Source organism: Exophiala mesophila, assembly GCF_000836275.1.
Source record: "Exophiala mesophila strain CBS 40295 unplaced genomic scaffold supercont1.2, whole genome shotgun sequence".
NCBI classification, from domain to species: Eukaryota; Fungi; Ascomycota; class Eurotiomycetes; order Chaetothyriales; family Herpotrichiellaceae; genus Exophiala; species Exophiala mesophila.
This window is the reverse complement of record NW_015622505.1, coordinates 3,883,803-3,907,284: the sequence shown is the minus strand read 5'-3', so window position 1 is coordinate 3,907,284 and position 23,482 is coordinate 3,883,803. Positions and strand designations below refer to the sequence as shown.

General features: G+C 50.1%; 8 protein-coding genes across 9 annotated transcripts; 4 read left to right on the top strand and 4 right to left on the bottom strand.

The window, feature by feature from the left end:
- Positions 1-616: 616 nt before the first annotated feature.
- PV10_03193 (uncharacterized protein) lies at positions 617-2,698 on the top strand (the record flags this gene model as incomplete). Its single annotated transcript, XM_016367611.1, has 3 exons — positions 617-791; positions 843-1,285; positions 1,331-2,698. 3 exons carry the CDS (start codon positions 617-619, stop codon positions 2,696-2,698), a joined length of 1,986 nt encoding a protein of 661 aa, XP_016227129.1.
- A 493-nt stretch (positions 2,699-3,191) lies between these two features.
- On the bottom strand, positions 3,192-6,003 carry PV10_03192 (uncharacterized protein). The gene is made up of 2 exons (XM_016367610.1): positions 5,412-6,003; positions 3,192-5,361 (listed from the first exon to the last, which is right to left on the bottom strand). The coding sequence occupies exons 1-2, from the start codon at positions 5,467-5,469 to the stop codon at positions 3,929-3,931; spliced, it is 1,491 nt and encodes a 496-aa protein (XP_016227128.1). The 5' UTR covers positions 5,470-6,003; the 3' UTR covers positions 3,192-3,928.
- A 711-nt stretch (positions 6,004-6,714) lies between these two features.
- On the bottom strand, positions 6,715-8,742 carry PV10_03191 (uncharacterized protein). The gene has a single exon (XM_016367609.1). It carries the CDS (start codon positions 8,406-8,408, stop codon positions 6,786-6,788), a length of 1,623 nt encoding a protein of 540 aa, XP_016227127.1. The 5' UTR covers positions 8,409-8,742; the 3' UTR covers positions 6,715-6,785.
- Positions 8,743-8,951: 209 nt separating this feature from the next.
- Positions 8,952-10,760, bottom strand: PV10_03190 (uncharacterized protein). Its single transcript, XM_016367608.1, has 2 exons — positions 9,811-10,760; positions 8,952-9,756 (listed from the first exon to the last, which is right to left on the bottom strand). The coding sequence occupies exons 1-2, from the start codon at positions 10,322-10,324 to the stop codon at positions 9,293-9,295; spliced, it is 978 nt and encodes a 325-aa protein (XP_016227126.1). The 5' UTR covers positions 10,325-10,760; the 3' UTR covers positions 8,952-9,292.
- A 1,008-nt stretch (positions 10,761-11,768) lies between these two features.
- PV10_03189 lies at positions 11,769-14,806 on the top strand. Of its 2 annotated transcripts, XM_016367606.1 has the most exons (5): positions 11,769-13,149; positions 13,271-13,366; positions 13,423-13,510; positions 13,566-14,111; positions 14,163-14,806. In XM_016367606.1, exons 1-5 carry the CDS (start codon positions 13,047-13,049, stop codon positions 14,671-14,673), a joined length of 1,344 nt encoding a protein of 447 aa, XP_016227124.1. In that variant the 5' UTR covers positions 11,769-13,046; the 3' UTR covers positions 14,674-14,806. The 2 variants fall into 2 exon arrangements, with proteins under 2 accessions (XP_016227124.1, XP_016227125.1); XM_016367607.1 differs by having other exon boundaries at positions 11,769-13,366.
- A 181-nt stretch (positions 14,807-14,987) lies between these two features.
- PV10_03188 (eukaryotic translation initiation factor 3 subunit D) lies at positions 14,988-17,277 on the top strand. The gene is made up of 2 exons (XM_016367605.1): positions 14,988-15,330; positions 15,421-17,277. Exons 1-2 carry the CDS (start codon positions 15,123-15,125, stop codon positions 16,998-17,000), a joined length of 1,788 nt encoding a protein of 595 aa, XP_016227123.1. The 5' UTR covers positions 14,988-15,122; the 3' UTR covers positions 17,001-17,277.
- PV10_03187 (uncharacterized protein) lies at positions 17,268-18,714 on the bottom strand. The gene has a single exon (XM_016367604.1). The coding sequence runs from the start codon at positions 18,593-18,595 to the stop codon at positions 17,516-17,518; it is 1,080 nt and encodes a 359-aa protein (XP_016227122.1). The 5' UTR covers positions 18,596-18,714; the 3' UTR covers positions 17,268-17,515.
- Positions 18,715-19,523: 809 nt separating this feature from the next.
- Positions 19,524-20,391, top strand: PV10_03186 (uncharacterized protein; the record flags this gene model as incomplete). The annotated part of the gene is made up of 2 exons (XM_016367603.1): positions 19,524-19,600; positions 19,684-20,391. Exons 1-2 carry the CDS (start codon positions 19,544-19,546, stop codon positions 20,389-20,391), a joined length of 765 nt encoding a protein of 254 aa, XP_016227121.1. The 5' UTR covers positions 19,524-19,543.
- Between the last annotated feature and the right edge of the window lie 3,091 nt (positions 20,392-23,482).

The window sequence follows — 23,482 nt, the reverse complement described above, 5'->3', positions numbered from 1 at the left end:
GATAGCTATTGAAGCTGGTAGAGTTGGTCAATGTCGTTCAGGCTATCCCTTTGACACAATCGAATCATAATCTGTACGTCCAACACCGTGTTTCAAAAGGAAGGTCCTGATAGTGCAGCATCATCCATCACAGCCATCTATTGAAGCCATTCAGGTCAGTGTTGCTGTACATATGACAGTCCTGCACTGATATAAAATAAGCATTCAATATGCTGTGGAGGTGTTGAAGCATTACATCACACATCGCCTGTCAGACGTGAAGGAGAAATCATGGGCTGAAAGCGCAGTTGTCACCATTGTCTGGTTAATTACAAGTGATCCGGCGGAGACACCCTCTATGACTGCTCAAGAATGCTACTTGATCTTACAGGACATAGAATCGACATGGAAACACACATTACGCTCTGAAATATCACATGGTGCTCTTGTGGTGCGTCCCAGTCTGATATCTGTTCATACGAGGGCTAACCGAACAGCTATTGTGGAGAAAGATCGAGGACACTTACAACGATGGCAGGAAAGATGTCACGGTGGACTGGTGCCGTGTGGCTTTACATGATATCTTCTCCCTTGCAAGCGACCAAACCATCGGCAAGCTTGAAAGGTACCGACCCTGATGGTTTATCATCACCATGCTAACGGCCCGACGAAAAATGATCAAATGTTTCCTGGACCAGTCAGATTTTGTTGCTGCTGCTCAAACTATCGAAGACATGTCTGCAAGTCGAAGGAGCGATCCCCTCACAAAGTTTCTGTCTTACAGTCTGGCGATTCGGGTGAGAGACGAAACAGCGAGTACTCATCCCGAATCCTCTACAGCCAGTTGAGTTGACCGTTCGCAGTACAATCGTTTCTGAAATCGCTCAGGTCAGCCTGCAGTGACGGTGGTCGGTTCCTGCTTGCTGCCATTGGAGAGGCAATGAATCTGGATCCTAAATTCAACATTGTATCCCTTCTGAATCCATTCCTTGATGAGGACAAGCACGGCAAATGCCTTTCTCCGGCCATCCGTATGCCCACACTCTTGCGGCTCATCATTTGCATGTTAACTTCAGCCTCTGAGCAAGAAACGGATAAGAAGAATGAGATTTTGGTCATGATATGTGCAACCTTCAGGGCAGCTGCCATGTCTGCGCACAATGCCCAGAATGACCTGACTATTGAACCAAAGTTCTGTGCTGAAGACTCTAAGTGGTTCGAAAGAGCAGGCTACAAACTTGTCATGAAGAAGCTGCAGACATGGCCTTTCAAATACACAATCGACCTTTTGCACTGGGTTTGTGAGGTAAGATCCTCCACATCTGATCTTGAACCCATTTGACTGCTGTAGATGCGTGGTTTTGGCAACCTCGACCGCGTCACTGAGGCTGAGGGGCTTTCTGTCAGGGCAAATGCGATTTGCGTCCAAATGGTATGCTATATGGCCATGGCAAAATTGTACACACCTTCGTGGACTATTGAAGATCTTCCTAGAACATCAAATGCTCGCAACGCAGCTCTACAAGCCCGGGGGTTGGAGAGAATACTTTACGGCAACGTGATCAATAGATTCCATGATCTCCAAGTCCTGAATCAACAAGATAGCAACACTCCAACAGCTATCGAGGCATCCTCTTGGAACACCCGTCTTCGAAAGCATCTTACTACCCTTCTTCCGATAGCTTTCGAGGCGAGATTGTTTATAGCGTCCTGTGACTTTCGGACTGGACTTCCATTCAACCAGGAGGAACTCAAGCGCATCCTTAATAAAGCGGTGGGGCTGCATTCGCCTCGGAGAACATATTCACTACTTGCAGATATGATCTTGTCCTCCATTCTACTTGATGTCAGCGCGGACTTGGAGTCGGAGTCGAGCAAGCAGGCTACCATCCCAACTCCAATTGCTTTGCACTTATTGTGGGAAATCGTTCGAGCAGTCGGCAAGCTTTCAGAGTGTGATGTGAAGCAAATTGCACGATGGATTCGATGTTTCGTGCAAGTTGGGCTCGACTGTGTCATAAAAGAATCGAGCAGCGTTCATCTTTCATGCACAGGTCGCCAAACTCTAGACATGGTGGATAAGATCGGGCAACAGGTACTCTTGCTCGCAGAATCAGGGGTCGAAGAAATGACTAGGAGCTCGCTACAGATTTCGAGTTCTTTATACCCTGGTGAGGAGCTTGAATGGCTGTCGATCACATTTTTCAACTTATCGGTCGACTTGCTGGTGCTTGAATCTACCAAGTCTTCACGCGCAGTTCAAGCTCAAGGCAGCGTCGCATCCTCGGACCGTCAAATAGCATTTCCAGTCGAAAGAGCCTCGGACTCCCATCGAGGCGACAGCCCAGCCGGAGGTTACCCCAGATCAAGGATCGTCGCCGAAACTAGTGCTGCTGAGGCGACCCCAGCTCAACCGGAACCCATCACTGCTGCAGGGGAAGGAGATGCTCGTAATAACGAAGGACTCTGCGAGGATTCGGTTACTTCGCCATGGTATTGGGCACGTTCAGCGATTGAGTTAGCAGACTTGTTGAACTGGAAAGTGGATAAAAGACGTGCATGCTTTCAATCACACGCGATGCGAGATGATGCTGAATCTTTCAATGACGAGGTGGATTGCCGAGACGACTATACGTATGAGGGAGCTGGATACGGAGATGGTGGGACTCTAGCAGAGACTCTGAGGGCGCGGTGTCAGGAATTAGGTTGGGAACTTTGATATGAAGTTGCTTCCCATACTGCATGGGAGATACTCCGTACTCGCGTATGGCAAGGAGGAGTGGGGGAGTACTCGTATACTGTACACGTCACGCAAAATTGAGAGAAACAGTTACCTATTCGTAGTCATGAATTATTGTGGGGATCGGGGGAGAAGCCGGGGTAATAATGACCCGCCAGGGGTCAGGAGGCCCGAGGCACGCTATATGCAGTTTATACTCCGTAGGTACTCATTGTTGCGAACGTTGGGGATGGCGATGGAAGCATGTGAAAACAAGTCGTACCCCGGAACTGATGACATAACCAGATTTCAACGACCTCACCTTTGCTCGAGTACCAAATATTGACTCTGGGACAGTATTTATTGGGTTGAGTTAGACTTGGAAGACGAATGGCCTCAATTGAAAGAACTAAGTAGGTACGTAAACCGTCTTGGTGCGAATTGATGGCTATAGTCTTCGAGTGAGCAGGCACGCATGAGATACACCACTTATGCTGGTTGTCCAAAGGACAAGGACACATCCCTTCATCTTCTTACTTGTTTGTTTGTAGTAGTTGTAGTCTCGCGTACCTACGTATCTACCATTAATGTTCATCGCGTCAAAGGCGAACCATTATGATTTTTCAACACACTTTCAGTGCCTTCTTCATCTCTCTCTTTCTCTCTCACTCCTTCTCGCGTGTGCATCGAGCCAACGATGTGCTGAAAAATTGCCCGTCTTGTCTCGTTCCGTGGCAGCCAATCATCCAAGCACCCATGCAGGCAGGTAATGATTCCCAAAAGTGCCATATGGCTGACTTCTGACAACAACGACGAGTGTGGAGGAGAAGATGTAGGAGGAGGTGTCGAATTCACCGCATGGACAGACTTCATAACGAAGCCGTCTGCGTGTGCATGTGCAATTCTTTCGCGAAAAAAAGAAGAGTATTTCTCGCGCAAAATGTTGTATGTGTATGTCCGCGCAGTACACTCAAGCGCAGTACACTCAAAAAATGGGGTATCTCGCAAAAATCAAAAAGCCAGTTGAAAAAGCCGCCATGTCCCATTTCCATATCCATTTGCATCGTGGCTGAAATCATAATTCAAGATCCAAATTATGGGACCAAGAGGGTTTCATTTCGTCCAAGTTCATGTTGGGTCATTTCCTTGAGGGTGGGAGCTTGTCCATTACAGCATGCTCCAGTCGTTGCATTGGGGTTGTCCAAACTGTCTGACATGCAAAAAGCTTCATCAGCTCCAATTGGTGACGCCGTTGTGCATCAAGTCGTCATTAACTGACGTAGCAAGCTGTCCACGAGCAGAAGGGTCAATTCCCAGTCGGACACTCAACTCCTCGACCTGTTGCTTGACACGTCTGACCTTGTCAACGACAACTTCAAGTTTCTTCATTGTACTTTGTTTTCCCAGTTCCTCCAATTCGGGGACCAGGTCGTAGAGTTCCGCATATGCACGGGCAGTTGCGTCTCGTCGGCGTTGCTCCGAGCTCGTATGATTAGCTTTCTTTTGCTCCAAGCTGAGAGGTGTCCTGGTTGCTTGAGCTGACTGTGAAACGCTCGAAGTTCGTTGGGCTTTAGCCTTGGGTCTGATGGGCGTCGATGTGCCAAGGGACTTCTTCCTCCGGGTGGATTTTGCGGGCTGAGGTGGAGGCTTAGTGACTCGCGGAGGACGAGCGCCAGACGGCCAGGAGGTTGGAGATGGAGAACGATCCTGATCGGCGGTGGCATCGTCATCGTCATCTTCAGCCTCTGCGTCCTGCTCTGTATCCAATGTCGGGCGTGACTTGCTAGCGGCTGACGGGGTTGGAGGTTTGGACGGTCTCTTGCTTTCGGACTTGACTAGGAGGCCTCGCGCGGGACGTGAAGCGGATTTGGGTGGTGAGGACGTTGCCGGACTGGCAAGCTGAGCCTTGGTGGGGGGAAGAAATCCATTATTCTGGCGCTGGTCCTGATGGAAGTCATCAAATGTTCTCTTCTTGGACCATGTCGGACTCGAAGGCTGTGTGTTTGGTTGGGTATTAGGCTGTGTGGTGGAACCACTAGCAGGTTCAAGGATTTCCATGGGATGAAAGGGATTGATCATATCAGGATCTGCGGGGGCATTTGGAGCCACGTAACCAGAAGCTTGAAAACGATTATCGGTTCCGAAATTGACAACAGGTGGTCGGGGCGGATACTGTAAGTTCATCATGTTTGGGTTGGGGTAATCTGGTGCCCAGGGCTGGTTGTGAGACTGGATAACAGAGGCGGTGTTGTGATATTGTGGTAGAACATGAGTAGTGAACGCAGGATAAGAGTTGCCCTGAAGACCATGGTTGATGGCATTGTTATGGTTGAGCACTGGCAGACCGTGTCCCATCATGACGTCTCCATAAGGGAAGGTAGGAGTCTGTAGGTGATTTGGTGTGAGTGAAGGGCGTTGGCCGAGGGCTGTCTCGGATCCAACGAACATGGGAGGCATGTTGTTGAAGTAGTTCTGCTGGTCAGGATGTAGGCCATATTGGGGATGATCATTCTGCTTGCTTGCTGCAAGAGCATTGCTGTCGAAGTCGTGAAAAAAATTGTCTAGATTTTGGAAGTCATCGGCGTTGAGCAAAGGTTGGCCAGGGGGAGGGCCTGGGTTCATGAACTCGGGGAGACCGAGACCCTGGATGTTTTCTTGTTGATCTGTGACATGTAAGCTGGGGACAGAATTGGTGGAAATGACTGGGACGTACATCCGAAGGGGAAGTTCTGCTGTCCGCCATGGGACGACATTCTTTGGGTCGCCAACATTCAACTCCGATCTTGTCCGCCCACCACTCCTAGACTGCCTAGAGCAGCCGCAGTGCCTTATATCCAAGTAGAAATGTTGAGATTGGCTTCTCAAAAAGTTATGAAAGGTATTGCACCTGGTCGCGGAAACAAGAGTGACCGAGTCCGCGTGGTCCTCGACTCACAGGTATATTGTTGAATGACAGGTCAAAAGGAAAGGATCGGTGGAGATGGGAGAGCAAGGCGTTTGTGGACGGCTAATAGCAGGCAGATGTCGTCTCAATGCGACGTGGAGGGGCTGAAAGCGACAGCGAGTGTGATCTGTAGCAGAAGGAAGAAGTGTTGGGAAAAGATCGAGATTGGGGAAAAGGCGGAGCTGGAGCCGGAGGAGTGTGCCAGCTAGAATGTGTTAGGGCTGGGACTAGAGATCAGATCAGACAAACTGTCGCGAGTCAGAGAAGAGGAGGCATGCAGAGCGACAGGAAAGTGTGAAGGCGACAAGGACAGTGAGATTGAGTGAATGTTAAAGATGAAGGTGTGCAGGTGGAGGTGTTACTGCGAGAGAGCGCAGGCAGGAGAGTCGTGATGCAGATGCATCTGCAGATGGCTTTCTTTCACATGTGAAATGTAAAGTGCAGATCTGCGCAAGAGGTTTGATGGGAAGCTAGGGTAGGTACTTAGTGAGAACAGATTCCAAGGTGCGGGTGTAAGGAGAGGGGAGATGTCGATGGGCCCCTCGGGCTACTACGGGTGGTCAAGGGTGGTCTGGACAGTCCGAGGGGGCCGAACTGTTAAGCTACTCAGTATTGTACGGTCCTCGGTACTTACCAAAAGGACCAGATTCTTCAGGATCTGCCAGTACCAGGCACCAGGAACGCACCATTAATTAGGTGCTGATCTGATTGGGAACCTTGAGCTGAAGGTAGGTGCACATATAACTCTAGGTGAGGTACTAAGGTAGGTACTTTAAGTACTTGGAACGATCTGACTGCAAGACAGGCCTTGAAGCTCGAGTCCCAGCAGACCTGGAGGACCATTAAAAGTACCTAAGTTAGGGTAGGTGAGATCTGAATCTGGGGCAGAAATGGCGTGAGTAGGTACCTATCTAGTAGCTTAGGTAGGTAGGTACCTACCACCTCAATTCCCAAGATCGCTGCCTAAAGTAGCTCACTAGGTACCTTACTTACATCACGACTTGTTCGCCGCCAACACAGAAACGCATTTCATGCTCAGAGATGGACGGCAATCTATCAGATGATACTAACAGTAGGTATAGACAGGTATAAATTGCGTATATGTAAGTACAACGAAGTCTCTCCTCCAAATTCAATCATGATCTATCCCTTGGGGGCCATTTCCGGCCTATTCGTCCTCGTCCTCGACACCTTCTCTCCCGACATTTCAATCACCACTGTCCCATCACCAGAGATCCATTGCATTGGGGTTTGGGCAGTCAACTTGTCAGAGAGTATCCAAAGAGCTAGCCAAATATGGGCCACCACTTCGCCCCAGCAAAACATGGTGATCCTCCAGACTTGTCCAAGTTCGCTCGACGCTTCGCGGTCTACCTCTTTCACCAGGCGACAGCCCATTCCACACTTACCTTGGCGAACGAGGCGACTCATGTTCCGCCAGAAATTCAGAAATTCAACTTCAGTCCAAGCCGAGTGGCGTCGCCCCGGGCCGTCATCCTGAGTCCAACGTACCTTCCGTCTTCCTATGTCAAACTCACCGTCCAGAGCCCCAAGCTTCTCGTCGTTGCCGACCGGACATCTCGAAGAGGACACTTGCTGATCTCTAACAACCAGTATATTTAAGAGCCAGCGTCCTCTCTCCAATGCTCGGACAGGGCGTGAGATTCGGCTGGGTCGAAACACTTTATCAAGCGGAATCCGGTCCACAATCGTCTGAAGTGTCCTCGTGATATGTGTTGTGAACACGTGCTCGCCCCCTCTAGATGGGGGACTAGCGACTTCGTCTGCAAATACTTTGTCGCCGGAGTCCGGGCGCTTGTTGCTGTGATCATTTGCGACATTATCGTGCCTGTCCTCTTCGCACCACCAGTGCGTTAATTGTGGCCTGTCTACTTCTTTGCTTATTTGCTCAGGAGTCCCCTTTGTCAAATCCATGAACAGAACCTCGTTTGATTTTTCCTCGTTCGGAAGCATTCTTGCAGGCGTTGTAACCCTGAGCTGAATTGGCTGCGACGGTGACAGAGTGGATGAAACAGACTGGAAAGATTTCGTAAGTTCCATTGAATCAGGTAGTGAAGACAATACTCTTGCATTCATGATAGAGGCTGTGGATAATGATTCCCTTGGAGTCTCATAGGTTAGCCCTGCGCCAACACGTCGTCTCTTACTTGGTGGTCGCTCCCGGGTCGGCGTTGAAGGGACTCGACAAAAGGATAATTCCCCGTACAGCCTTGAATTATTTGATGTGCAATCACTGGTATGCGTCATACCTTGCTCTTGACCGTAGGAGTTTGGGATGGCCGAGATGGAGTGGCTCAAAGACGAAGTGTCCGAATAGGACCGCTGATGCTTTCTCACTGAGACGGCGACCGGAGGCTCAGCCCGAATACAGTTCAATTCGGGGGCTGTCTTCGGCCGCGAAGTCTCCACATCAAGTCCTGAGAGGGAAGATGAGAGAAGCCATGATGATGGGGTCGTCCGGAGGAGTTGGGTTGCTGCGACAGACTCTGTCAAAGGAATAGATTTTCCAGATTGCCCATGGGCCATCCGAAAAGAAGATGTTTCTTCCGCTCCAGAAGGCGGCTGTTTCGTTGCATCAGCCGAGAAAGGTGTCGATAGAGAGGAATCACTGTTCCACGACGATCCGAATCTGGTTACCGCGTGAAATTCCAGGATGGACTGGGCAATATCTGAGAATCGTTGATCGTCTTTGAGCGTGCTGGGAGCTGCTATATGAACCAGCAACTCACATATAGAGTTTTGCATATTCAACAGTCTGAAGCACCTTTCAATCCGTGAAGAAGGGTACGTGAACGCATATCGTGGAACGTTTGTAGTCGAGCTCTGGGCTCTTTTGCTTCGGTCGTTCACTCGGTCTCGAGGAGTCTCGGAAAGAGTTCTTTGTCGCTGTCAGATGGGCCATCATCGCGATGATGCCTGTGGAAGTGGTCCACAGCGGAACATGGAGCAGCGAAGTGGCGGCTGGGTGTTGGAATGGCAACAGGAGAGTTGTATTGTGTCGCTGCCAAAGTAACGCGACGAGTTGAACAAGAGACGCGAGGGGCTTGAGTGCCCCGCGGCAGTGACGCCACCAATGGTGTACATACATCGTTTGACCCATAAGATTCTAAGCGATGAGGGAATCTGGCTGCCTGGCGTGCGTGGAAGGTAGCTAGAATTATTACCACGGAGGCGGGTCAGCCTAACCACAAAGAACTACTCCGTCAGTACTGAAAGCGTAGCCTCAGGTGCCACGGACGCTCAGTTAAGCGACACTAAGCAGGCTCCCCACGCTCCCCCCACCCACCCGGGCGATCCACACCTCAAATGCATCCTCTCCTACGTCTGCATCGTTGAATTCCAAATATGATATTGACCAGCTAGCACCTTATCCCAAGATTAACCAATGAGCACAATCAGCCACATAACTGCTGGCATTGACAACGTCCTCCCTTGCATGCAGAAGTGTAGGAGATGCTCTCGCGTGGCTACGGTGTGGATTTCTCTTTCTCTCCCTCCACTAGTCGCGATCATACAAGTGTTGATGGACCCCTACAGTCGAGGGACATGTCCATTTTCACAGCCTCCTTCCTCTCTTTCAGTATCCATTTCTTACGTCTGTGCCGGACATCCGCCCATTGATGCTGGTATCACTGCTTCTTGTCTTTCGGCAACTTTGAGCCCGAATCGATGGCCCAATCACTATCTCTCTCTAGCTTGTCCTTCAATTCCTGTAACGTATCCGACTTGGCCATCCATCGTTGCTCCAGCCACAATGCGATCTCAGTGTCGGTCTTGCCGATGAAGTCATCGATGTCGAACCGTTCCGCGTGGATGTGAAATCGCCAATCTCGGTCTAGTCTTGGTTGTGAGAGCGTTTGCCACATCGAAGGAGCTTCCATGAATTGTTTCCCATGAGCGTAGGCCAGAGTCAGATCATAAACAGCCCGAACAGAACTCAATTCCCTCAGTGCTTTGACCGTTGCCACGAAGCCTTTGGTGCGGGGATATAATGTGTGACGGGGGACCGGTCGACCATGAGCCTTGCACCATTCGATCATCTGGAGGTGTTTGTGAGCAGTGAATCTGGTGGCCTCGCTGTAACTGATGAGCCCTATCACGGAGGTAAGCACTGGTCAATTGACGAATATTGTCTCAAAGGACCTACAAATGGGCCACTGATATCTGCGGGGACCTCGGAAAACACGTTCCAGCTCCCTTTGATCTCGATTCCAACGTCTTGAAATCAACGGCATACCCATGGCCCACAGACCCCAACCGAGGAAGGGGACCCACTTCAATTGCTCTTTTGCGAAATAGCGACATCGACCTAACATGGATGATCGGTCGGCCAGGTCCTGAATAAGGTAGAAGTCGACCCAGGAGACATGATTGGCAACAACGATGGCAGATTCATCTGGTGGCAACTCAACGCCAGATTTAGTGATGCGAGCTTGGTTGAGTCGAGTAAAGATGAACTGGATGCCCCGCCAGACCAGTTGCGCCAACCAGGACGAGAGATTGTATGCAGCATTTGGTGCAACGAAGGACAAAGGAAGAAGCAGCGAAATCAAGATGTCGGTCCCCAAAAGATGGAGTAACCATGGTGTAACGATGGCCGCACCCCGCATGTGAACACATATTCGACCCAGCGCAGAGTACCGTACGGGGCCCGACATCATGAGTCACCCAATTCAGACCTCTCACCTCAAAGAGACAGATGTACTCAAATGAATGATGGTGTTGAGCAAGACCGGAAAGTACCTCATAGGTACAAAAGATATTTCCACCAAAGAGGAGCTTATCAGCTTCTTGCAGGCTCAACGGCCACGATGATCCTCAATTGTCAACATGTCATGAACAAACTTTAGGTATGTTGCGATGGATGTGGTTGACGAATGAATCGTGTACAACACGAAGGCGGGGCGTGGATGAGAACCCCTCGAGCCACTCAACTCGCCCCCACCAAACCTACATTGCACCTGCCGTGGGACTGTGCTGGGATTGTTGTGGAAAGGGTGATCTGCTTTGTTTCGAGGGAATACCTAGCTTGCAGAACATGCATTGCAATGCCTCGACAATAAATGAGATGAGACAGGAGAACAAGAGGGAAACAGGTCCCTGGAGTCTGTGTGAGGTCTTCCAGTGAGAGATCCAAGAGGCTCTAAAATAGGCGTGGACTGCTCAAGGTTTGCTTGGCTTCTTGTGGATCGACGACAGAGATCGATCACCTACGGAGTAAGGTACGCCAGGGCGTATTACTAAGTGACCGCATTATTGAAAGGGGTTGGGACCTAACGAGGTGTTCAGGTCATCCTTATTAGTCAACATTGCTTGGGCTGAAATAATGAGGATCCCGCCTCCCACACAGGCTCCTCAGGTTCCTGGCCGCTTTATCAGCATTGACAGGCAAATATACATGAGGTAAGTCAAGAGAGGGTTGAAAAGATCCCCTACCCCAGACTGCTCCTACGCATAGGTCCTTTGGCGCCTCTACGTATGAATACGAGGACAGATATCCATTTCGGTGCCCTCGGCTTCCCTGCTAGCGAATAGCAGGTGCCAGCATCACCGTGCACAGAAGAAGAGAACAAAGAGGTGAGTGTCCTTGGAGCTTTCGATGTCACCCCGAGTCTCCTAGTAAGGGGAGTAATAGGCGAGCTCGGGGGCCCGGGGGCCGTTTTTATTAGACTCCACTCAGGATCCCTCGCCTGCAGGTTGGACGCATGGAAGCTTTGTTGGAGCCTTGCGAATTTGCGATTTCAGGGCTCAGCCACACCCCAAGTGTCCCATCCAAGCCTATTTCGCCACTGGACCTGCAGTTCTCTGGTCTGATATCTCTCGGTTGTCGGATCGCACGGAGTAAGCCTCGCAGTCTCTTACCATTTTCTTGCAACCTCGGGGTCTTAGCACACTGGCGTCGACGTTAGATCTGTCATTGATGAGGGTGCTGCCAGCTGCGGTTTCAACTTGGACCTGATTTCTCCGAGCATTTTGCGTTGTGTTCCAGAAGATACTGTCGGTGCAACACCTATCCGTGCTTGGGCCACCTCACGGGGATCTTGCCGCCAACCAAACCCCAGACATCTTACCGTCTTTTGAAAGCCCGTAGCCTGGGGTGTCTAGGAACTATCTTGGATATTACTCACACAAACTTGTTCTCCAGCTTCCCGCTCCCAAGCATTTGCCCCGGCGATTTTGTTTCCCTATCGTTCCACCCATCGTATAGGGCTGCCGCTACTGTTCAAATCACTTGCTCCGTACATTCGAGGTTTAGTTTGACCTTCCTGGGCTACTTTTTGCTGCGCCCGTCTACATCTACGCTGTCGTTGTTACACTGTTCCACACACCCACTCACCCACTCACCCACAGACATCCATACCTCCATAGCTATCGTCATATTGCTTCTCTTATCCACTTCCGCTGGCCAGTCACACATTCATCCTTCTTCTTTCCTTTTATTGCAACATTGTGTATCACCGCAACTTACCATCGTTGCTCAAGTCCATCCACATTCTCGACTATTCACTCTCCCGTCAACCAATGCTGGTGCACTCCATCTCGTACCTACTCCTTACCACATAAAGTCTCCGTTCAACACTTCGCGACCCATATTGTTCCAAAGCCACCCACTCCGACCTGATCCTTTACTGCTACAAACAAGATCAGATCCTCATCGAGTCATCGACTGTCCTCGACAATCTACGAGACTTGCGCCGCACTGCACTGCCTCGAGCACGTTTGTCGACTTCCGCCCACTCGGAACAAGGTAGACTGTCGTCTGAACCTTCTCCACTAATAAGCTCTGATCGACACCTCTTCGACTTATATCCACCCGCATCTTGTCGCCAACCCACAATTCTTATTTATCAAGTTCACCACGACCACAGAGTTGAACCATCCCCGCGCTCTTCCCCTGTTGTCGAAATCCCTGTATTTCGAACACGTCGCTTCGCCTCAATCTCGGCACATTATCGGTTTCCGTCTCGGCTCTGCCCTACGAACCTGCGACGTTCCTGTTGCACGAACTGACCTACCACCATCACCCATCTTGTCCCGCCAACATCCTCCCTGTTGTGTACTTCCCTGCTTGCCCCAGCACAAGGAACCTACCGGAGGAGCACCAAACCACTCCTTGGACGAACCCAGTCAATCTGCATCTCATAATGCTCTACCTGGACTCTGGAAACTCGAAACCTAGATAACTCAGGATACGCTACGTTTCGTGTTCCTTCAGAAACTCTTGCTACTTCACCTAGGGCCGTCGAGTCTTGATCGCATTCCTACCAGATACCACCAATCAAACGCATCATTATTGAACAGCCCCCAACATCTTGAAGGCTGAAACTCGAGAGTCCATACTCGTTCCTTGCCCACCGACCAAGTGTCGTGTTATATTCCGCCATGTCATCACAATCACACCAAATGTTTTCGAACGTACCCCAAACGTCAGTCGACCTAAACCCATCATGGAACGACAATGAATTTGCAGCCACTGGAGGATATAGTAAGTAGCTCTATGTGCACTACATCCAGACTCCTGCAAGCGGGACCTGCCAGCACACATGTCATGTCCCATAATGCAATCATCTTCGCCTCACAGGGTATTGACTAACGCTCAGCTCTAGTTGACAACTCTTCCATGGGCGAGATCAACAGCCCTGGCGGCACGAGCATCGGGTATCTCAAATCTTTTGGTGGTATGCAGAAGAAGACCACTCGAGGTATGTATACGTGGACGAGTGAGCCAGAGTCCATATGCTAACATGGCTTCAATTAGATGGACAACCAGCCAAGCGGAGAGGTCCCAAACCTGATAGCAAACCCGCACAAACACGGCGGCAAGAGCTCAACCGTCAAGCACAAAGGTATTTTCAAACGGATGACCTTAGATCACTCAGCGACTAACACAGCTCGCCGTAGAACACACAGAGAAAGGAAGGAAAACTATATCAAAGCCTTGGAGTTAGAAATTTCCCGCTTCCGCGAAATGTATGTCATTGAACAAAACAATGCTGCCGAGACGTTGGCCCAGCACAAAATCATCATCGAAAATCAGCAGTGTGAGAATCTAGCATTGCGAGAGATCCTCGCAGCGCGAGGGATCCAATACGAGAATGAGCTACAGAATCGCAAAGCTGTAATAGCAATGCGCCCGAAACTGGAAGATGCTTCCATGACGCCTCCATCAATGGCCACTTTAAGTCCACCCTCCTTAGGTGCACATTCTACTGCAGGCTATCGCTCTGGCACCTCTGGACCAGGATCCACAGCAGGCTATTCTCCACACACTTACTTGAATGGGGGTCAGAGTGCTGCTGGCCATTCTCCAGGCACCACTCACTACAGCCACTCACCCCAAGGTCCCGATCTTCAAGAGTTTGCTGTCAAACAAGAGCCTCGTGCGGTCCCAGACATGCCAGGCATATTTGAAAAGGAACCCCAGCTTGGAATTGATTTCATCTTGAAGTGAGTCAACCTTCTTGCGTCGCGTCTACTTTACGCTAAACTCACCCACAGGCTCGAACAAACCTGTCGCGACCATGGAGAATATCTAGTCCGCCGATCAGTTGACTCGCCCGATAACGATACTGAAGCTCTGTTTTCTGGACACGCTTTGATGGCATCATGTCCGCCTCCCAGTCATATCGAAAACACCCCAGCCCAGGAAGGTGGCCTGGTTCCCACCTATGAGCACAAGGTTCCTGATACAGAATCGGTACAGATCCTGACTAACCTTCTGAATCTGAGTCAGTCCTTGCGAGGAAACGAATTTCCTTCGGGCCAAGTGACCCCCATCATGGCTCTACAGTCATTGAAAGGCCATCGCAACTACGCGACCCTCACCCGAGAGGATGTTCTTGGTATGATTGAATCAATCAAAAGTAAAGTCCGTTGTTACGGATTTGGCGCCGTAATGGAAGACTTTGAGCTTCGAGACGCTCTGTCAACCATCTTTGCCACCAAACCGGAGACGTATGACCAGTTCGACGGGGACATGACTTCAGAGATCGAAGAAATGTATTCGTGATGTATCTGGAGTGGACAACTGACTTCGTCAACGCAGACTGTTAGCGGACGTTATTTTAGTGGGAGGAAAAATTTGCTCAAGTTAAATGTATTAGAACTTAAAGAAATGATCAACCATGCCCTTCTTCAATAGATCATGCCCTTGTTTTCATAGCCTGTGAACTGCATATCGTCCACACTCTGATGCTTCACTTCTTGAATATCTGGGAAAGGAGGGCGTCGAGGTCACGTGCTTTAAGTGTGGCTTGGCAACATTCATCCAAAAACCAATTGCCAAGATTTCACAAAAATCGTCCCGCGCCATGCCCCAACTCCCTACAGGAATATCGCCGCCAACCAGAACGACGCACTTGAACGATTGAAATTGCAGGAGAAACCTCGCTACGACAGTGAACACAATTTTCTTCCCTGCGACAACTCCGGCATTTTTGTGACTACGACTTGCCCGCCATGCCTGGCATCAGTCTAGCCCAGACGATCAGCCAACTGAGCGTCAACGACGAATGGGGACCAGAGACATCCTCTAACACCACCCTCGATGGCGTGCCGTACGCTCCATATTCGAAAAGCGATAAACTAGGTCGCATGGCCGACTGGACCCAAGAAGGAAAAGAAGGTCGAGATCGAGGTGGACGACAATATGGCAGAAACTTCCGAGGTGAGTTTGAAGTCGCACGATTGATTCTCGAGAGTTTCTTGTAAAGCAAGAGAGCCAAAGCTAATATATTTTCTCTCTCTTTTTCTTTAGACCAACAAATCTACGGAGCCGGTACTTCCTCACTCTTCGCAATCCAAGGACAAGAAGACGAATCTTCCTTCTCAGTGGTCGACAATACACGTGCAACGACCAAGACTAGAGGATTTGGTCGAGGCGGAGTGACAGTGTTCCGTGGTCGTGGTCAACGAGGAGCCGTCCAACGTGGAGGCAGAGCTGGATTCCAAAGAGCTGGACAAGGACGGCCAGGAAATCAACAACAAGGACAGTTCTACGACAACCGTGGAGGAAGAGCAGGCCGTGGCCGTCGATTTGGATGGAGAGATTATGACAAACCACAACGGAATCGTGATTCTTCAGTCAACATCCGGCCGGATTGGGTGATGAAGGAGGAGATTGACTTCAACCGACTGACGAAACTGAACCTGGAAACCTCGGCGGGCGAAGACGTTGACAGCTACGGATTTCTCTACTACTACGACCGATCATACGACAAGGCACCAGTCAAGAACACGGAACGAAAACTGGTGTCATTGGACCGCGCAGCATACAACGTGACAACGTCGGCAGATCCCGTGATTCAGGAGTTGGCTGAAAAGGACGAAGCCAGCATCTTCGCGACATCTGATATCCTATCGATGCTCATGTGCGCCACTCGATCAGTGTACAGCTGGGATTTGGTGATTGTCAAGCACGGCAACAAGATCTTCCTCGACAAGCGACCCGACAGCAGCATCGATCTCGTGACAGTCAACGAGAACGCCGCAGACGCACCCCTGGAGGCCGATTCCAGCACCACCCCCTCGCAACAACAAACCGGAGTCAAGGCAGATAGTATCAACACGCCATCAAACCTGGCCAACGAAGCAACCATGATCAACCACAACTTTGCCCTACAAACCGTTTTGGAAAACCAATCCAAGGTTGAATTCGCCAACGCCAACCCCTTCTACAGCGCATCGGAAGAAAGCGACCCCTTGGCCTCCAAAGCCTACAAATACCGACGTTTCGATCTATCACTAGAAAAAGACGACGAACCTCTCCACCTGATCGTCCGGACCGAACTCGACGCCGCGGTCAAGAACAACATTTCCGGCGAAGATCAATTCTTGGTCATCAAGGCCCTCAATGAATTCGACCACAAGGCCCAAGGCTCCGGCGGCGCACTTGATTGGCGAACCAAGCTGGTCTCGCAGCGAGGTGCTGTGGTGGCAACTGAAATGAAGAACAACTCGTGCAAATTGGCTCGTTGGACCACTCAGGCTATTCTGGCCAAGGCCGATCAAATGAAACTTGGCTTTGTGTCTCGAGCGAACCCAAAGAGCAATGCCAGTCATGTTGTCTTGGGTGTTGTCGGATACAAGCCCCGTGAATTCGCTAGCCAGATGAACTTGGGCTTTAGCAATGGTTGGGGTATTGTTCGCACGATTGTCGATCTTGTCAAGAGCATGTCTGCTGATGACGATGCTGATAAGAAGTACGTTCTTGTCAAGGATCCAAATAAGCCTGTCATTCGACTTTATGAGGTTCCTCTCACGACTTTCGAAGATGATGATGAGGTCATGACTGGTACGGTTGGTACTGGTGCTGGTGAGGACGGTGATGATGAGTAGATGCTCGGCCTGTACGGGCTGATTCTTGGGGGGAGGGGGGACGGGATGGCAAAGGGAGAGACTGGGAGATGTTAAAACCCAAGGTGCTCGACCAGATCGGCTAGGCCAGGTCATGCCATGCCATGCCATGCCATTACGTATGATTGACCTCTACGATACGATCACTTCACTAGCACACACACACAGATATGATGCTTAGTATTACTTGAATGTGTCTACGAGGATCCGCATACGAAATAGACTTTGATTGTGGAATGCAAAAACAACTTTATTCGGGTTCGGAAGTATTATTGATTTGATCATCATGAGCCAATTCTGACTCGCAACGAGGATACATGATATATATATATATATGCCTATAGCCTTAGGTCCCAAAACTCCTAAGCTATGTTTCTATACTGCTGCTATACATGACAAAGCGCCGTGCTGCCGAACCTGATGGCCAAAAAATGTCATTCAAGGGCACACACAGTGGTGGGCGTGATGTTATGGGGTTTTGAGCCGTCAATTCATGATCAGACTCGACCCATGGTCTTTCCGATTTCACTTTCCCAATTAGCGGCTCGTTCGAAGCCATTGCTAGCTGTTTGGAAATCAACCATTGCTTGGTAGACAGCTTCTTTGGTGGTGGTGACAAAGGGACCATATTGGACGATATTCTGGTCCAAAGGCTGACCTGCCACGAGGATTAAATGGGCGGGATCGTTAGCTCCTTCTTCAACTGAGACTGCGACGTAGTCACCTTCTTTGTTGAAGACGACGTTATGGTATGGAGTGATGGTGGTTTCGTTGGTGCCGTCTGAGACAGTAGTTGCTCCTTCGAGAGTATATGCAAAAGCATTCCAACCCTTGGGGAGTTCCTGTTTGAGACTTCCGCCAGGTTGAATGTAGATGTCGAGAAGCCAGACTGGTGTATAAGCGAGGTCCTTGACGGATTCAATCCCGAGAGAATTTCCTGAGATGACCTTGACGACGACTTTTCCGTCTTCAGTCTTGGCGATGGGGATTTCCGCCGCTCTCAAATCGCGATATCGTGGTTCGACTGATTTGAGATTCTCGGGTAAATCAACCCATAATTGCATGCCAATGTTGGTTTCGTAGTTTTGAGCTGGCATCTCAGCGTGCATGATGCCGCGACCGGCGGTCATGAATTGTAGGTCGCCGGAGCCGATGGTGCCCTTGTTGCCAGCGAAGTCTTCATGGTCAACCGCGCCTTTCAGGAGATAAGTAATGGTTTCTTGACCTCGGTGAGGATGGTCGGGAAATCCAGCTCCTGGGGGAACATTAAAATGGTCGAGCATGAGAAATGGAGTCAGATGTCGCAGGCGAGGTGTGCCGATGCTGCGACGCACTTTGGCGCCCGCACCTTCAGACTGTTCGCGAGCTTCAAAAGAAAAATTGATGGTTCTGGGAGTGGTCATTGTAGCTTTTGTGGTGTAAAAGTGGTGTTGAGTTTGTTTTATCGTGGTTTGTTTGTTGAGGATTTTGTTCAAGATGGGACTCGCTTGTTGTAGGAGTGACCTTCTTGAAGCCAGATTGAATGTGGTAGTTATTGTTGGGTTGATGCGAATCAAAAACGAATTTGGAGTCTTCATCCGAGATCAGAGGAGGGACTTATACCTGAAGAATTGAGGTTGATCGAAATGGCTAGAAGGTCCTTGGCAGTCCGTCGACTGTTCTTGAAGGACGGCGTCCACGGGATTGTGATATTTACTGTTCATGATATAAGCGAAAAGTGAATTCCCGTTATAGAGCGTGGATATGATGAGCAAATCGACGGAAATGCCCCGCCATAGCGAATGACGCACATGCAGTTACGAATCTGCAGGTGAGACTTGCCTGTGACTGGTTGGAGTGTCAGGTTTGGGATTTCCAAAAGATTTGGTAATAATCTGTCAGCAATTGGCACGTCACGTGGAAGGATGAGCTGGCACGGCTGGTCACGGGTCACGTGGTATCATGTCGGACGAGTAGATCTTGGCCTTCTGTGCCATCACTCATCAAGTGGGTGGGTGCCCAGATCTGGTGCCCGCTGTGGGGAGAGATCCCACTAACCAAGATCTACGAGTACAGTACTCCGTAGGCCACTCTTTCGTTCCTGATCTACGGAGTACGGTACATGCACCAAAGTCTCGATCCCCTCAGACGACTCTTTATAGATTACTCCGTAGAGTAAATCTTAATTGGGCAATCTTGGCATCGAGGGAAGAAACCCTCCAAAAGACCCTAAGAATCTCCCTGCAACCTACGGAGAAACACTGTGGCTCATGGCTATCAGCCAGCCAATCACACAGATGCCGACATTATACCAGCATCTTATTACTGACGTCGACCACGGATAGCTAACTTTCCTCGGCTCTGATGCATTGTGATTTTGAATTTAAACCTGATGAAAGAGAAAAATCTTGTTAGAACGTTGAAAGAAAAATCATAGTGAGCTCGTTCATATCATTGTCATCTGTTCCAGACCTGCTACTTCAATCGTGGTGACATCCTCTTTGAGTATTCATCAACTCCCACCCTGCCTCCCCCCTCCCCCCACCATGGTGTTCTATCAACCGGGCAAAACAGAACACAATCTCCCTCGAGATCCTTTTAAGGTAAAACGACCCAGCGGACACTCCATATTCTCTCCTACCATGACCATCTCGGCCTAACGCCTCCCCATCTAACCCTCTCTCAGGCATGTGTCGTTCCCCGTCCCATAGGTTGGATCAGTACCGTTTCTCCATCATCAACCTCAACCAATGGCCAGGACAACTCCACTCCCCAGCAGGGTCCAGCTCACAATCTAGCTCCATACTCTCAGTTCAATAACTTGACTTTTGACCCACCTTATGTCATGTTCAGTGCCAATCAGACGGGCTTTGGTGACCGAAAAGACACTACTCGCAACGCCGAAGCCACTGGTGTCTTTTGCTGGCAGTTGGCGACATGGGATCTTCGTGAGGCGGTCAATAAATCTGCCGAGGCTGTTCCTTATGGAGTCGATGAATTCGAGCGTGCTGGGCTGGAAAAGACTTGGTCCAAGACCCTCAAGACCCCCGTACCCATGGTCGAGCAAAGTCCCGTCCGCTTTGAATGTGAATATTACACTACCCTGAGGCTACCGGGAAATCCTCCCATGGGAACTGTCGACGTCGTCATTGGAAAGGTCGTGGCCATCCACATTAGCGATCATGTTCTCACTGACGGCAAGATTGACATCTCAAAGACTCAGCCGATTGCCCGCTGTGGCTACTATGAATACGTCGTCGCTCGCGAGACGTTCGAGATGATCATTCCTGGCGACGCTGCAACTCTTTACGGCCTCGAGGGTAGCGTCGCTAAACATAGAGCAGATCGAGGGGAACATCAACAGACAGGCGCTCCTCCTCTCGGTCCACCTTGATATAAGAATCGACATACTTTTGTGTTTAATTAATGCAATCTCTATTTTCATGCAATCAAAACTTGTTTCTCCAAGGCAATGCCTTCTGCGTTATCCACCAACCGCTTCCCTGGTCTATCGAGGCAGGACTGATATGCTAATCATGCTAACGTAAAAACAGACCTACCATGCCCCACTAACATGTATCCTACCTCGCCGAGTTCGCCTTGTCATGGCCTAGCAGCTCACACAATTCCTCGGCAGAAATCTTCGTCCTCTGCCATTCCCATGGCAGTCGAATCAACAGAGGTTCGTGAACTGTGGCCCGATCTAGCAGACCACGTACTGCTCCGCCGTCCTGTGCCTTGAGAATTATGACTTTGCATTGTCTCTCTTCGCGGTCGGCTCTGATCTTTGTGATCTTCATCACTTCCTTGTGCGGCTTCCTCTACTTCGGTTTCAACGCCGGCCAAACCATGTCCGCCGTCGGGTCGAGCGGTGGCAGGGTCGATGGATGCTGCTGGTCTTAGTGACATCGAATCAACTGCCTTGGCTCCACCTGTGTCGTGCTCATGTTCATCTGTCACAACGTGTACTCCAGTTCTCTCCTGACCAACAGAATATGCTTCGAACGGATGCTGCTTTGAGTCGGTTACAAGGTTGTTCTTTGAACCGTTGGTGTACACGCTACCACCGGCGATCTCTGGGTGAGGGTGCTCAAAATCGACCTTCGCGCCGTCATCACATTCATTGCTGTGGAATGCAGCGTGCGCGGGGTTCAAGCGATGGCTAAACTTGATTTTGTAGGCGTCCACAAATTGAGTGGTGATCCCCCCTTGCCATGACCGCGATTCTTTCACCATGACAATAAGTCGCTCGATCTCCGCATTTGTCATACCACGAGTATCTTGGGCAGGACTGGTACTTTGAGGAAGTTGGGACTCTTGCCAAAATGCATGGAAGCCACCTTGCAAGCTAAGAAGACTGCGCAACCCGGCTTCATCTGTCTCAAATGCAGCCATGGCTGCATATCTGAACTGTGCCTCATCAAATGGCGACCAGCCATCTTGATCACAATACTCAAAAGCCCGATCTTGTGGAAGTGCTGACATTGGCAGATGAATGCAAGAGGGAGATGACATGTCGGAAGAAATCGACGACATTGAGTTTAGCGAGACCAATCTCGAGGATGGCACGGGAGTTGACACGTTCTCCGTGTCTTCAGGCGAATAATTAATCTGCGAAAGAGTCAATATGCTATTGCAATCATTGGCGAGTTCAATACCTGTTCCGCGATTTCTCTCGCATGCTTGGTAGAGGGAAGACTTGTGATGGAGAGTGATTCGAGTACTTCATCGGTATTGTTAAGTCTTCGATTATGTGATTGATACAGATCGAGAGGAGTATTATCGTAAAGAGCAACTTCAGTCGGCTTGGACTGCGTTGGTTTGTCACTTCGCAAGGCAAGCTCGGCAGTCCAGGGGGGTTGTGAAGCCTCAAGGAAAGCTGGGAAAGCGTCCTGAAAGGTCAGCCCATTGGAAGTCACCTGGGATCCACTTAGGTGTGGTGAACGCGATTGTGGTTTCTCCCAACACTCCTTTTCAGCTGCATGGGATGCGACAATTCCTGATTCGCGGGAATCTTCAAAGCAGCCCTCTGATGGAGATGTGACGGCCGAGTCTTTGCCCAATTGCGATGTTCCTTCCACTTCAAACGTCTCGAGATTTTCGACAGATTTCCCTAAACGAGGGACTCTGAACTGCTGTCGGATGTCTTCATGGGTAGGAGTTTTGTTCCACTTCTCGCTCACTGCCACATTCTCAGGGGTTGATATGATTGGGGCCATTTCAGTTTGATCGTAAATAGAATGACATTCTGAAATATTCGCATGCATGACAGCGTCAAACTTCGAGGCAGAGGGATGGTGACGCTGAAAGAAGTTGCTTCTGGCAAGATGCAGTTTCTTCTGACCCGGGTCACTCGAGTCTTGGCTGAGGGGCAGGCGTGCTGGATCACTAGGTCGCAACAGTGGTGATGTTGAAATTATCGGTCCTAGAATGTCAGCAACTCGCTTGGTTTGGCGTTGGGCTTGCATAGAGCTGGTGCTAGGCAATGGAGAGTGAGATGGATGTTCCGGGAAGCCCATGGGCAGAAAAGAATCGAAGCCCTTTTCGGATTGGTCACCAACAGTTGTTGAAGCAGGCGGAGAATCGGCCGTTAGATCGGTCGTTGTACAGGTCGGCAGTGTTTTGTTTGGGAAATGATCCTCGTACTTTGCGAGAAGATTTTGATTCGCCTCTGGCGAAAGCTCGCTCACTGCATGGGCAAAAGGGTCATCCATGGAGAGGTTTGTGCCAGGGAGAGGAGTCGGCAGATTTGTGGGTGGGTTGACTGGATTGGTGTCTTGATCAAGGTCAAGAAACGGGATGGCGGACTGTGCTTCAATGATAGCTTGACGAAACTCGGCCGACGAATTGAGGATTTGTGTTTGAGGGGGTCTAGCAGTTGGAATCTGGTCAAACGAAGTCTTGCCGAAGCATTGTAGCAAAGGCGTCGTTGCGAGCTGCACGGGTGGCAATGTTGGAAATGCTCTTGGAATGTTGATAGGAGAAGACTTTTCCACGTCGTTGATGATGGAGGTTCCAGGGCGGAATCGGACAGATTTCTTTGGGCTGGCCTTGCGGTGCTCTGTCGTCACCAGTGGAGGAGTGTCTTGAGTGCCGCTAGAGTCTAGTGTTTCCTCGGTTTTCCTAAGTGTCTTTGCAGATTTCGTGTCTCTGTAGAACAGGAAAGTTGGTGCTTTGATGGCATCAGCAATAGCTTCGAGGAACGTCTTCGAGGCTGTTTCCTGGAGGGAAGTATCGGAATGTGAACGACTGAGGTTGGCACGATCTATCCGGGAACGTAGGGATGGAGTGGCTCCTCTCCATTTGAGAGGATGAGGACTTGGGCTGCGTTTGAGAGAGGTCAATTGGTCCTGAAGAGGGGTCTGCTCGGCAGCTTCGGATAGGGTGTCTGGAAGAGAGGGACCGGGATCTTGTCGAGAACCGAACTCTTGCTCAAGAGGGTCTGAGGGTGAGACTATGGGGGAAGCACTGCTGGACGTGATTAA